Source organism: Pan paniscus, chromosome 2, assembly GCF_029289425.2.
Source record: "Pan paniscus chromosome 2, NHGRI_mPanPan1-v2.0_pri, whole genome shotgun sequence".
Taxonomy (NCBI): Eukaryota; Metazoa; Chordata; class Mammalia; order Primates; family Hominidae; genus Pan; species Pan paniscus.
In genome coordinates this window covers 122,393,772-122,408,807 of record NC_085926.1, presented here as the reverse complement: position 1 = coordinate 122,408,807, position 15,036 = coordinate 122,393,772, and the positions used below count along the sequence as shown (strand labels likewise).

Genomic DNA, 15,036 nt, shown 5'->3' with positions numbered 1-15,036 from the left:
ATCAATGTTGACTGAATGAATGAATGAGCAAATCTTGTGTTTGGAGGTGAGTAAAGCTAGACCAGCAAGAGTTGAAGATTTTTATTGGGAAGAAGTAGATGATAAATTTGGCCCATGAATTGGATAAGTGCACTTAGACATCAACCATGGCCATGGTCCCCACTGGGAGTATTCTGAAATGGTTTCTTATACATAGGTGATTGTGGTGGCACCACATGACCTGCCAAATGCCTGGTCACAGCTTTTGAGATCAGAGGTAAAAACTTGTCTTATGAGGGCAGCCCATCAAGATGCAGCCAGTGACTTCTGAGGTGTCCTGGCCTAAAAGCTGTGTCTAAATAGGGGACTAGAAATAAGCTGGGTCAACTGGGGTTGTTTCCCTGAGGATTTAAACTGTACAGACAGGGATCTGGGTGATTGGTTGCAGAGTAGAAGTGAAATCACAGAAAGCAGAGAGGAAGAAGAAAAAGGAAGCTGTGGCATAGAAATGGTAGAACATTACACAGATTCTGGTCTTCCACTCTCAGATGATGACCAGATGACGTGGCTGCTTGAGACACCCTTGGTCTTGGGTGACATTCCAGTTTTCATCTCCAGAGGTGACACTATGCCACATTTCTTGTTCTTCCCATGGGGCTGAGTCACTGAGCTTTTTCTGGGTTTCTGGGAGGTTCAGACACATCGCTTCTATCTTCTTTATTTCCACACGTGGCCATACATATCTTTTCTCGTTCAACCTAAGCCTACTTGAAACTCAAATCTTTCCTCCAAAGACAGTAACTTATAGAAACTAATAAAATGGGGTCAGACTGCAGCAGTTCTTGAATGAAAAGCTCAGAAGTATGGACATGACCTTGTGGCCAAAAGGGAAACTTTGGGTACCATAATTCATCTGGGCCTGGAAATCTAGACCTGAGAGCTCACTTATCTTGGGCTTCATGTGTCCCCTAATTTATGTTTTGCCTCTCCATTTTGAATTCTAGTTATCTGCTGGAAAAGACAGAGGTTCAAAAAAGAGGTTCAGTAATTCTATTTTTTTTCTATCTCTCCCTCTCTCTTTCCCTCCCCACTCTCTCTTTTCCTCCTTCCCTTTCTTTCTATCTTTGGTTATGATCTTCCTCTAATCAGTGAGCCTCACTCTGAGTAAATTTTTTTAAAGCCCTTTTGACTTTAGCACATTTTACAAGACTTTAAGATTTTGTCTTCTTGATAGTAATCTTATAATCTCATAATTTTCTATATTTGCCTTTCATTATTGATATTCCTTATAATGAGATAATAATAAGGAATATTGATATTCCTTATCAATTTTTTTTTGTAGACACAAATTTACTGAGCTCCTTGTGCAGGTGAATAGGTTTCTTGAAATACATCTTCTGATTCATTCAGCAGGGGATTGTTTGTTATTATACATAAAAGAACCAAAATTTTCAAAACTTTCCATCACATATGAACTATATTCCTCTTCAGAGTCTCAGAAAGACCAGGCACGGTGGCTCATGTCTGTAATCCCAGCACTTTGGGAGGCAAAGGCAGGTGGATCACCTAAGGTCAGGAGTTCAAGACCAGCCTGGCCAACATGGTGAAACCCTGTGTCTACTAAAAATACAAAAATCAGCCAGACCTGGTGGCAAGCACCTGTAATCGCAGCTACATGGGATGCTGAGGCAGGAGAATCACTTGAACCCAGGAGGTGGAGGTTGCAGTGAGCTGAGGTCACATGACTGCACTCCAGCCTGGGCAACAAGAGTGAAACTCCATCACAAAAAAAAAAAAAAAGAGTCTCAGAAATAGAATCACGCCTATCTTTTATCTGAACTGTTTAGATTCTACCTCTCTCGGTCTAAAGTACCATCTGACAACCCCAGTGTTCCCTTTTTCTTGCTATCTGAATCTCAGGAAAACATAGTTTAGTTCAGCTAAGGCTCCAGTTGCTTTCATTACTACTTAATTTTCTTTTGTCAAGATGAATTAAGTCCAGTTTATCTCAAGGCTTCTTTCATTTTCAGAGATGAAATTACCAGCTTAAAAAAGTATTTTCTTAACATTATTAGTCATTGGCAAATGCAAATCAAAACCCACAATGAATACCACTCCACACCCTCTAGGATGGCTATATAAAAAGACACAGTAACAAGTGTTGGTGAGGATGTGGAGAAACTGGAACCCTCACAAACTGCTGGTGAGAGTACAAAATGGTATACCTACTTTGAAAAACAGTTTAGCAGTTCCTCAAAAAGTTAAACATAGTAGAACTCCATATAACCCAACCATTCCACTCCCAGGTATGCACATAAGGGAACTGAAACATCTGTTCACACCAAAACTTGAATATAAAGGTTTATAGCAGCATTATTCATGACAGCCAAAAGCCAGAAACAACCCAAATGTCCATCAACTGATGAATAGTAAACAAAAAGTGGTATATCAATGAAATGGCATGCTATTTAGCAATAAATAGGAAAAAAGGATTGATACATGCGAATAGCATGGATGAATCCTGAAAGCATTAGGCTAGGGGAAGTAAGCCAGTCACAGAAGATCTCATATTGTATGATTCCATTTATATGAAATGCCCAATCAGGCAAACCCATAGAGACTGAAAGCAGATGAATAGTTGCCAGGGGTTGAGGAGAGTAGGGAATGCCGAGTGACTGCTAATGGGCATGAGGTTTCTTTCTAGGGTAATGAAAATGTTCTGGAACGAAACAGTGGCAATGTTTGCACAACTTTGTGAATATAGTAAAAACCATGGAATTTGTAAAAAATGAAAAACAAGATAATCTTTAAAAAGTTTTACTTTTAGAAGAAATGGAGTTCTTTCAAATGTCATGATGACTAAGCTTCCCCATCGCCGTGTGCCTTGACCCCTTATACATTTTGAAACCCATAATAGGAAAATACCATTTCTATACTTTTAATGGACTGTGTATAGGCCTACCACAACATGAAAATGATGTTTTCCTTTTTTCCTCATTCAAACTTTTTATTTCATTTTTATTCTTATATTTGTGAGCTTTTACATAGAAAGTATCTTTCTATATCCAATGGTTCTTCTACTTGGTCTGTTCCTTTGGACCACAGTATTATTAAATTCAATGTACTCCATTGCCCTATTCAACCATAAGGGCCACCGTATGTATTCTCTTGTGGCTAAAGGTCAATTTGGTTTCCATTTCAAATTCATTTTATTGGTTATAAAGATTATAATCAAAGACAGCTGATTAGAAGAGGTTTACCTCTGGAAAGTGGGATTAGGGTGGGGCAGGAGGCTGCTGCCTCTAATCAGAAGCTCCTCAACTGGGTTTGTTATCCTGTAGATATTCTAATATGAATAACCATGAGATTTGGAACATGATAGTTACATCGGGAGGGACAGAGAACATAGACAGCCAAAGTAGAAGATTCATATTAAATATAAATGAGGAGGGGGTGAATCTACTCAAACTTCCTTTTTTCCTTATGGTCTTGAATGGTTGTAGCCTCCTCTGAATGTGTAAAATGCAGTTAGGTAACCTAGGGAACTCAAAATGAATAGTGTGGTTCTTGTCTTTAAGTATCCTGTCGGCTTATATAGGCGATAACATTGCATAGATTACTGGAGGAGAGATGGTCTGTGCCAGGTGAAGGGTTATACGGACAAGGGCCGTAGTGCAGGGAAGAGCTGGATCATATCCTGGTATGTGGGAAGGATCATAGAGCAGGAGGCTCTAGAGTGGAAAGGAGGGGCTCCTCTTAAAAAGCACAAACTAGAGGGAAGGGAAGGGTATTCCAGGCAGAGAAATGTATGAAAAAAGGCACATAGACAAAAAAGAATATGATGTATCTCTCAGAGGCTAAGACAATACATCCATTCAGCTGGAGCATAAAGCCTGCATAAAATAATAATTGAAAATAAAACTGGGGAGGTAGGGTGGCACAGCTGTAGAGTTGTGGAGCATTATCCTAAAGGCATTGGAAAATCATTAAAGTTCTTGATCTGGGTGGTTATGTGACCAAAGTAGCATTTTAAAGATGAATAGCAATAAAGGACAGGGTGGATTGGAAGGAAGGAAAGACCAAAGGCATGCAATCAAATTAGGAAGCTACTACAGCTCAGGGTAGTAGCTATGTGAATGAAAAAGAGGAGAAATATATGAAGACGGTTACAAAGGTAGGATGAATAAGATTGACTGAACAATTCTTCACATTTCCACTTTGATTATGGAAAGATTTTGATCCTATGAAGTTCTGGGTATCTGCTGTGATCCACCCTATGCAGATAGGAACACCAATGGATCTCATACTATTCAGCCTGTTAATGGCTCATTATGAGCCCTATTTGGAGAAGGGCGGATAAAGCCAACTTGTTAATTCACAGCCATTTTAATTTGGATTTGAATAGGGTTCTGTGCATCTGCCACCTTCTTTGTGCTGTTTGCTTTTACTGGTATTGAAATGAGTCTCTTATCTGTGCTCATAGCTTTTTGCATTAGACAAAAAGGCCCAAAACTCACAAGGATGCAGGGAGAGGCTCCCCAATATTGAGAGTTCATAGGAAAAGATTCATAGAGTGGATAACCACTTCTGAAATATCAGCTCAGGAATGAGGCTAAGGGCCTAATTTTGTCACACCAAACCAGAGGAACATTCCTTATAGTGTCAGAGGGATCTCCGGATAGGATGTTTCCCACCTTGACCCCAACAAGAGCATCTCTCAACCTGGGAAGAGCATATGTTTTGTGTGGAAGTGATGCCAAAAAAGCCTCCTATGTGGCAAGGAGCCCCGTTTGAGAGATGAGGACGTTACAAAGAGGAACTTGAGACAGATCAGATTTTCATTCAAACCCAAGCATCCTCAGATCAAATCCTGGCTGTGAAAACAGATGAAAATCAGGTTTCCTTCTATTATAGCATTTCCCACAATCTTGGTATGAATTGGTATGTACATCCTTGCACATTTTGCTCCCCAGAGACCCAGCCTAGCCTAGCTCATGAGCAGGTTTGAGGCCAGATGGAAATAGCTCAGAAAAGGAGAAATTCACCTGTTTTGTATACCCATATATAGTCACTAGCCCTTCTAATAAGGTGGACTTCCCAAACCACTCAAATTGCAAGAATATGTGGATATCTGCAGTGTTCACATGCACATGTGATATTTTTACATGAATACACCCTTTTCCCTGATTTGGTCTGAAAGAACACAGCAGATTCCAGAACCTGGAGCATGAAGATGAGTATCTGGAAGCACAGTATATAGCAGTTGACTTCCTGCATACAGCTGCTCTACCCAGCAGCTGCAATTCTTTGGGTATTCAGGTTTCTAAAGAGACAATCCTTTAGGACATTTACATGCTTCCCCCCTTGCCACTGTAGCCAGGTATTTTTGCTTACAGAAGCTGTCTTTGCTTCCATAATGTGAAATTGGCCAGAATGGAGAGTTCTGGGTGGATTTGGGGGAGGCTCTGGGACGTTTCCTACCTTGGCAGGCACCCTGAATTCCCCATATTCTTTCAGCAGTTCCTGAGTCTCCTCTGTGGTCTCTCCAGTGGAGGTATGTGTTGAGAGGTAAAATTCACCTGTTTCTTGGATCCAGTCAAGCGCCTATGGGAGGAAACAACTCATCCAGTCTCCCAAAAGGCAGCTGTCAGTAGGAAAACATGCCATACTACAATGAAGGTTATTGTTGGGATAACTTAATGGACCCAGGAAACACTGACAATTTGATTGGCATGTAGCTCTGGAGTTGTTTTTTTTATGAATGAGCCCTCCCTTGCTTTGGAACATTTACCAGCAAAGAGAGCGTCTCCCCCAGTAGACTGAGGACTCTTCTAGGCCAGCCCCAATATCATCCAGGAATTAGGGCATAGTGGGTGACCTAGCATTTCCTCACACCTCCTGGTACCAAACTCAAAACAGAGAGCTTGGTAAATGCTGAATTGCTGACAGGTGACAACCTGCTTTCTTTCTTCTTTATTCCCCACTCCCATCCCCAATTTGCTGCTGTGGCCCTCTTCTGGACTAAGCCTTGGTGATGGGCCTCTGTATGCTCCCCAGAACTGAGATAGTGCCAGGGAAAGCTTTGGACAACCTGCTTAGCGCTGCGCTCGAACACCACATATTGCTGGCATTGGTCTAACCGCCGCTTCTTCAAGGTCCAGAAATGCAGCACACGATTCTCCCTCTGCAGGAGCTCACTCAGGATGGCTGTGGGCAGAGGAGATGCACGATGGTCACAAGGGGCTCTGAGCAAATCCAACCAACCCCTTCAGCCCCACGGCCCAGGTGCCAGGTGACCATGACTGTGATTTCAAGCATCCCCATGAGACTAATCCAGCATCAGAAGAAAGGGAGCAAAAGCTGGATACAGAAAGGATTTCCTAGAAACGAGCAAGGTCGAGGAGTCTAGGGGGAGAGCCCATTGATGAGAGTTCCATCAATTAAGGTGGGAAGAATATAACACCAGTGACTTACAAATGACCCCGATTCTCTTTATAGCAAAATTAGTCCTTGGTTCTAAGAAATCTTAGGAAGCAACTAATTCAATTGGCCCCCAGAGTCTAATGAGCATGGGTGGACCTTGACAGGAATCTCAGTCATTCTTAAGGACTCATTAGAAGAGAGGCAGGAGATTTATAGTGGAATGAGGGCTGGTATCACTGGCTTGACAACCCACATCATGAGCCATGTTCTTGGACCTGCACAAGAGGTTGTGCACACAGCACTTTAACGGCACAGCCTCTAAACACTTCTAAATAGTGGTCATAGGGAAGGTGTGTTGGAATTATGTCTTCATGTTGTCTCTGGGCCCATGTTGTTTTGGATGTGATCATAAGAAAAGCTAAAAGTGATGTTAAATGAGTGTATATACAAGGAATATAGCAAAGCAAGTGGGCCATGGTTAGGTGTTCAGTCCATGCTATTTCCCTCTCTAAATTTTCTGTTGTTTCAGGAATAGCTGGGTACGTGGATAGATGTCTTAAGCATTTTAAATAGTATGTTCTATGCTGGAAGCAATCAAATTTATTTTATTATGTCTTCTTCCTGCTTCCTGTTGCCATATTAGATATTAACAAAATATACAATAATAACCATATGAATATCACATACTCAGTATGTGGAAGACACTCATTTTTATAATACCCCATAATGCATGCACCATTATTATCTCCATTATACAGATGAGAAAACTGAGGTTTAGAGAAAGCTTTTGAGAAAGCGTAGGGAAGGTAACTAGCTCAGGGTTGTTCAGATAGGAAAGGGCAGAGTTCAGATTCGGGCCAAATCTGACTTCAGAGCCTGAGTTGTTAGTCACCTTGGTCTCCCATATTACTAAGACTATAAAGTACAACTTTCTATGCTTTATGAAGATGGTACAACCCAAAGTGAAGTGCTTGCACTGAGAAGTTTTTGTTGATTTTATGTACTTTTCATACTCCTTCATTCTCACCTCCCCAGCCAAGTTAGGCTTTCTGAGGACAGAATCTGTTTTTCATCTTTTAGACTAAGTGCTTTTTTTTTCTTTCTCTCTCTTTCTTTCTTTCTTTTTCTTGTTCTTTTTTTTTTTTTTTTTTTTGACAGGGTCTTGCTCTGTCACCCAAGATGGAGTGCAGTCATAGCTCATTGCAGCCTCAACCTCCCAGGCTCAAGTGATCCTCCCACTTCAGCCACCTGAGTAGCTGAGACTATAGGCACACGCCACCACACCCAGTCAATTTGTAAACATTTTTTTTTTTGTAGAGATGGGGGTCTCACTATGTTGCCCAGTCTGGTCTCAAACTCCTGAGCTCAAGTGATCCTCCTTCCTCGGTCTCCCAAAGTGCTAGGATTACAGATGTGAGCCACTGTGCTCAGCCTTTTTTGGGTCCAATCATTCACCCTTCCCTGTATCTAAGCCTTTATCATGTAACTTTTTCATTCCTTCCCAAAGAGGCAAGTACAGTTGCTCACTTCCCAACTGATCTCTGGCTTAGCTACATAACTTGCTTTAGCAAATGAGTTGTTAACAGATAAAACACAAGGAGGGCCTTGGAATGTACTTGCAGACTTGACTTTGCTCCTTGTACCTCTGCTATCACCACTATAGGAAATTCTCCTGGGTAACTGCTGCCCCTTCGACCCAGGTCCCAGAATAAATACACGTGGAGCAAACAAGATCTTACCTGGAGTGAAGGAGCCAAGCTAGCTAGACTTGCAGACTGAAGCACAACTGTACTGCTGAGCCCAGTTGAGATGCTGCTCCTCAGCCAATGCACAGCCACTTCAACAACATATGCTTACAGTTGGATATCATTGAATTTCTTGGTTGTTATGCAGCCATATAACAACCAGCAGCATAAAAAAGCCAAAAATACATGGCACTGGCTTTGAGTCTAGGTAGTAGGTGAAAAGGAAACTGATATATAAGGGATTGTAGGTCCCTGCTCAGGTGGAAGCTTCAATTGGGCAAGGAAGGAGTAGAAACCCATTTCTTTTAGTCTTTATGTTCCCTAGCCAGAGTTTTGCTCATTGAAGCTCCCTCTATGTTGTGACTGAGGGAATCAACCCAGATCTGGCAGAAATCATAAAGAGTTTCAGGATTATTTTCCCCCCTCTTCTCGAAAGCTTTTACATGGGCAACAACTTGGTCTTGCCTCCAAGAAGATGTAGGCATTTCCCACTGTCTCTGGGTGCCTGTTATTCTTCAGCATGCAGAGGTGTAGGTGGGATATGTGGTCTCTCAGTAGGCAGCTGGCCTCACCCAAGCTCCCATCTACATTTGGAAGCCAGAACATATGCTTTCAAATGTGCTGGAAGAAGTGACATAATACCAGCTCCCCACAGGTCCCCTGACCACAAATAGAATAGCACATTTGGAAGAGAAACTCTGCTCCCTCCTCTCTGTAGGGAACTTTGATTCTATTCTTTCCAGTGGCCTCTGTTCTCTCCAACTCTTGAGCTATCTGAGCAAAGAGGGAAGCTCTTCTTAAGCAGACCACGCACCCTACCCTGTCCATGGTGTCTCCAAGCCCATACCCCACTCCTCACTCCAAGTCGGCTTGGGTTCCATTCCTAGCCTCGGGCTCCAGAGTTATATTTCTCTGCCTTGGCAAGATGACATTTGTTAAACTCTTTACTCACTCAAAGGCTAATTTCTGCATGGTCAGAATAATTCCACAGATAATGATTTAAGTTTCACATGGTCAGATAATAGGCAATTTTTAAAAGTTATGTATTTATTATCATAGACTTTCTAGAATTTGGAGATATTAAAGATTATGTAGAATAGCACTTATCTAAATTTTATGAACACACAAATCACCTGGTTGGTAGAATTGGGCAGTTTTGCCAAAATGCAGGTTCTTTGTTCTTTTTTTCTTTTTTTTCTTTTCTTTTTTTTTTTTTTGAGACAGCGTCTCACTGTATTGCCCAGGCTGGAGTACAGTGGTGCAAACATGGCTCACTGCAGCCTCCAGCTCTTGGGCTCAAATGATCCTTCCATCTCGGCCTCCTGAATAACTAGAGCTATAGGCACACCACCATACCAGGCTAATTTTTTAATTTTTTGTAGAGATGGGGTCTCAATATGTTGCCCAGGCTGGTCTTGAACTTCTGGCCTCAAGCAACCCTCCCATCTCAGCCTCCCAAAGTGCCAAAATGCAGTTTCTGACTCAGTCGGTTTGGGTGTGGCCTGAGATTCTATATTTCATACACCCTCCTAGGGATGTCAATGTGGCTGGTCTGGGAACTCCAATTTGAGGAGCAAGAGTCTAGATGCTCCCCTCATTTTAAATAAGAAACTAAAGTTTTAAAAGGCTTAATCAATCAGTGACAAATCCAGGGTCAGCATTTGGTTTTAGGATTCTCAGTCCACATTCTGTTCCTAGGCTATAAGACACCCTAGTCTTGTGCTGTTCAATATATTAACCAGGAATCAAAATCAGTAATTTACATTTAAATTAGTTAATATTAAATAAAAGTTAAAATTTAGTTCCTCAGTTGCACTAGCTCAATAGCTGCTGTATTGCACAGCGTAGATACAGGCAATTTCCATTATTTCAGAAAATTCCACTAGGCAGTGCTGTCCAGACTCTAAGATAAATGAAAATACTTGGGGAAATTTTATCCTTGTTTTTGCCTTCCAGATCTTGATGCATGTTTAAAAATTGACCATGAATCATTACTGCCCACACCATCCCACATCATACATTTTCATTTCTAAGGAGAAGCAGCAGGAAATTTGAGATTGTGTGAAAACTGGGTACATGGTATATTTCAGGGAGGGGCTGTCGCTGAAGTGACTGGTGGCTGGGCAGGTCTCTCACTGACCTTTCACTTGTTGCTCGGGTCCCCGAGTGTGGCTGGCGACACTGGGCATGCTGACGTTGTTCCTGTGGATGTACTTGAGAAACACCTCAGCATTCCGCCGAGCCAGGGTGCAGGCCTGGGAAAGACAAAGCTGTGAGGCCCCTGTCCCAGCAGGTGTATGGAATCCAAGACAATGGAGAAGGCATACCCTCCTTCCTTCCATATTTTCTTTTGCTTTTTTTTTTTCATTTTTGAGACAGAGTCTCACTCTGTTGCCTAGGCTGCAGTGCAGTGGCATGATCATAGCTCACCGCAGTCTCCACCTCCCAGGCTCAAGCAGTCCTTCCATCTCAGCCTCCTGAGTAGCTGGGACTACAGGTGCCCACCACCACACCTAGGTAACTTTGTGCATTTTTTGTAAAGATGAGGTCTCACTATGTTGCCCAGGCTGGTCTCAAACTACTGGGCTCAAGCAATCTGCCCACCTTGGCCTCCCAAAGTGCTAGGATTACAGGCATGAGCCATGGCACCTGGCTCCTCCTTATACTTTTTAGGAGGCTCAAGAACTCTGAAGGAATCTAGAAGGAGCAGAGCTCTGGAAGTCACCACTGGTTCATGGAGACTCCAATTCCAATTTATGGAGCTCACCCTTCTGAGCTTTCCTTTTGTCAAGTGAAGAATTACTATTACTCCCTGTGTCTCTGCCCATTCCATCTCAGATAAAAATCAGAAATGAGCCACCCCTCGTCTCCTTCTATGTTGACCAGGCATTACTAACATTCACTCTCAGCCTACTTTTCCTCAGCCACCAGAATGCCTCTTACGTGACCACTGGTGTAAGCTCAGGAAACATAAACCCACTTGAAAATCAGTGTGACTTAGACTTGAGCAAGTAAATTTGGTAAACACATCTATTAACCCTACATTCCAAATCTAAATGGAAATTACCAACATTTTTCAGACTTATTTGCCCGTGAAGTCCCCCTCATCTAAATATCACTAATAAGCATTCTATTGTTGAAGAATGCCAGTCTACATAAAGGACTAACAGCTGTTATATTACCTACCCCCTTTACGACTCATATTAGCTGTGGGTGGCAGAGAGAGGGCTGATCACATTCTCCTTGTTGTGCTGATGGACAAGACTGGAGCCCAGAAAGGGCAGGAGCCAGGAAGCAACACAGATCTAGGATCTAGGATGACTGACAGTATTTCTTGTTCCTCTCAAGCCTAGTATTTTCTGGATTTCTCTACAAAGCAGGTTTTTTTTCTGGTTGTAAAGTAATAAATACTAATTTTTAATCCATAGTTTTCAGAATTAAATTATCTCTAGATAAAACTGAAATTTTATTTCATTTTTCTTTGAAATTTTTTTCTTCTACACACCCTGAAATGTAAAATTTTAGAATCTCATACTTTCCCTCTGATCCTACAAATAATATAATTAAAAATTATTATATAATTAATAGAAACAATTATAAAATTTTATAATTTTCTGGTTATATAAAAAAATTAGCAACAAAGGCATCTGGAATATCTGGTACACAAACGCCTGCTGGTGTGTCCATGAACACAGAGGCTCCTGAATAAAACAGCTTGATGGTGGTCTCAGCTTAAGGAGTTTCAAGTGGATCAACTAATGAATACAAATAAAGAGCTCAATATTCTATTTACTGGGCATATCATTCCCACAGTGACAGGGAGCTTCTCACTATGGTTTCAGGGACATATGGAAAACATCAGACCAGAGGGTTTTCTATTTCTTTCTTCAATAGAAACATTTTCTTTTAATTTTATGAAGAAATATATTTACACTTCTGTTTGAGATTTTTATATGCTCTACTTAAATTGTTCCATTTTAAAATTTGCTTTGTAATAGGGAAAACTTTAAAAAATCATCATAAGCTCTGCACAGAAGAATTTCTATTTAGTCTTATTAGTAAGAGCTGATTACTAGAGGTTCTGACCCATATAGGTGCGGATACCAGATAGATAGGAGGAGGGCAGGGAGAGGCCAGCTTAAAAAAAATAAAAATTAAGCTCAAAGTGGTAGTCAAGTAGAGAAAATCCCTAATAAAAGAAAGGCAGTTAATTACAGAATTGAATAAAATCAATGGCAACATGTCAGGGTATAAAAATTGTCTCTTCTATTCCCAGAAACCTGAGAGGAAGCAGAACATGAAAGCAAGAAATCTCAGAGCAAATGCAGCCTTTAGATGAGCTTGAACACAGAAGAGAGGCGATCAGAGGAGAAGATCAAAGGCTGGGGAAGGAGGCTCACAAGGACTTCCCACACCAGCTGACAGTCTGTGCAGAGCAGGCCTGTGCTTCCTCCCTCAGAAGGCAGGGCTCTAGCAGAATATTCGGAATAAGGCATTTCTCTCTTAATACAGAAGAATGAACAGTGTCATGTGTGTTGGTAATTGGTAATTGCTAGATTGATAAATAAATAGGGCATCCAAATTCATTTCTTTAATTCTTACCCTAATTTTTGCATCTTCCATTTATAAAATATTTTAATCATGTTTTATATCTAAGCTTATATCTTTTTGATATTACTATCAAAAAATAATTTAATTAGCCAAACACAACTGAATGAAAGCATGTCTTTTTCTCAGTTAACAACATCCACGGGATACTGGGATATCTGAAGATTGCAGTAGTAGTAACAGTGTATCCTGATCGCCTAACTATACAAAAAGTGCAAGAGAGAAATAAATGTTGGAAATGTAACCTTTCACCCTTTGAAATTAACCAGTCAACATCTTCATTACATTCCCTTACCCCTTTAGGGAACAGGTTAGAAAAAAAGAGGGGCTGGGAAGCATGTTTGAAGCTGTGTGTGTGTGTGTGTGTGTGTGTGAGAGAGAGAGAGAGAGAGAGAGAGAGAAGGAGAAGAAGGAGGAGGAGGAGAAAGAGAAAGAGAGAGAAAGAGAAAGAGAGAGAAAGAGAAAGAAAGAAAAGAGAAAGAGAAAGAGGATGAAAGAACAAGGCGGCCAAGGCCAGGAGTCTGAGCCCTTGCATGACAATGTGCTCTGACCTTAAGAAAGGCCTCCTTTTGTTCCAAATGTTTGCTGATGAGGGGAATGACATGGTCGATCTCTGCCGCTGGCCCCAGCTTATCTCGTCCACCACACCAGTCCTCATCTCTCCGGTATTCTTGCTCTAAGCTCTCCAGGACACTACACACCTAGTGAATCATGGAAGAAAAGACTCAGTAAATTAATTATTCAGGAATTATTCTCTGAGGACCTTCAGCCTATAGAAGCCTACACATATGACATTTTTCATTAGAAGTTTAATGCCTCTGAGACATCTAAGAGAAATCCAGGAGGCAGTGACAGTCCTGTGTCTGAAACCTGGGAGACATGATGACTGGAGATACAGATTTTGGAATCATCTTTTTATGGGAGTTGATGACATTACCTAGGAATAGTAGGTAAAGTAAGAAAGTAAGACAGTCTAGTATCTTTGGAGTTTCAGTGTTTTTACACATTATATTGTTATAATCTCACAATAACTATAAATTAGGTAGAACAGGAAATGAGGTTTGGAGAAGATACTTGACTTATCCGACCATCTGTACTTGTCCCATAGTAAGGAGCCTCAAGCAGAGACAAAGGAGGAAGTTGCCTATGTTGTATGGTTTACAGGGCATAAATGAATGTCATCTTTTTCCTCCCCTGGGGAAAAATGTCTCAAAAATCCCACCATAGGACATGACATCCCCAGAACCTCTATTACAAAATACACATTTCCTGTAGAGGGGTAACAAATTTGGGTTAACCTAAAAGACAGTTAAGAAGCTTTTTAGTTCTAAAGATGCTGAGAGGTCACGCTAAGTGACCTTATAAATGAACTCAGAAGAGAGCAAAAGCATTTTGAAGGGAGTTTGGAGGGAAATTCAGCCTGGGTCCCATAGTGGAAAAACCAAGGCAGCCTAGTGTCAGGGCCTGGAGGAGGATGCAGAAAATTGAAACTCATATACCTATACAGCCATCCTTCCAAATCTGTGGGTTCTACATCCATGATTCAACCAACTATGGATTGAAAATACTTAGTTAAAAAGTATAGCAATAAAAAATAATACAAATAAAAACAATAGCATATAACAACTATTTACTATAATACTTAGGTATTACAAGTAATCCAGAGATGATTTGAATTACATGGGAGAATGTACATATCTGTGAGGGGTCCTGGAACAAATACCCCATGGATACTGGATTTCCTTCAATAGACTTTGGGAATGATTGGATTTCCTTCAATAGACTTTGATTACTTGTTTGGATATGGCAGTAGGGAAGAACTGCTATGACTATCTTTGGCCTTCTCTGAGAAAGTCTTTTGATGAAAGACGTCTTTTTTTTTTTTTTTTTTTTTTTTTTTTTTCTTTTTGAGACAGAATCTAGCTTTTTCACCCAGGCTGGAGTGCAGTGGTGCAATCTCGGCTCAATGCAACCTCTGCCTCCCAGGTTCAAGGGATTCTCCTGCCTCAGGCTCCTGAGTAGCTGGGATTACAGGCGCCCACCACCACATCCAGCTAATTTTTGTATTTTTAGTAGAGACAGGGTTTCACCATGTTTGTCAGGCTGGTTTTGAACCCCTGACCTCAAGTGATCCACCTGCCTTGGCCTCCCAAAGTGCTGGGATTATAGGCGTGAGCCTCCGTGCCCAGCCAGATGAAAGATGTCTTTGGATAGGGCATTCATTGAATTATGAACTAAATTGAAAGATGTGCTGAAAGCTGTCCCAGGAAGAACGCTCTCA

At 41.2% G+C, this 15,036-nt stretch overlaps 1 protein-coding gene across 27 annotated transcripts in view; it reads right to left on the bottom strand.

The window, feature by feature from the left end:
* Positions 1–15,036, bottom strand: part of KALRN (kalirin RhoGEF kinase) — a 692,638-nt gene that overhangs the window by 278,562 nt on the left and 399,040 nt on the right. For all 27 annotated transcript variants that reach the window (XM_034957211.2, XM_034957212.2, XM_034957221.2 and 24 more), the window contains 4 exons: positions 13,307–13,456; positions 10,288–10,402; positions 6,071–6,186; positions 5,461–5,583 (listed from right to left, as the gene is read on the bottom strand). In XM_034957211.2, the coding sequence (XP_034813102.1) occupies positions 5,461–5,583; positions 6,071–6,186; positions 10,288–10,402; positions 13,307–13,456 (504 nt within the window). The remainder of the gene's footprint in view (positions 1–5,460; positions 5,584–6,070; positions 6,187–10,287; positions 10,403–13,306; positions 13,457–15,036) is intronic.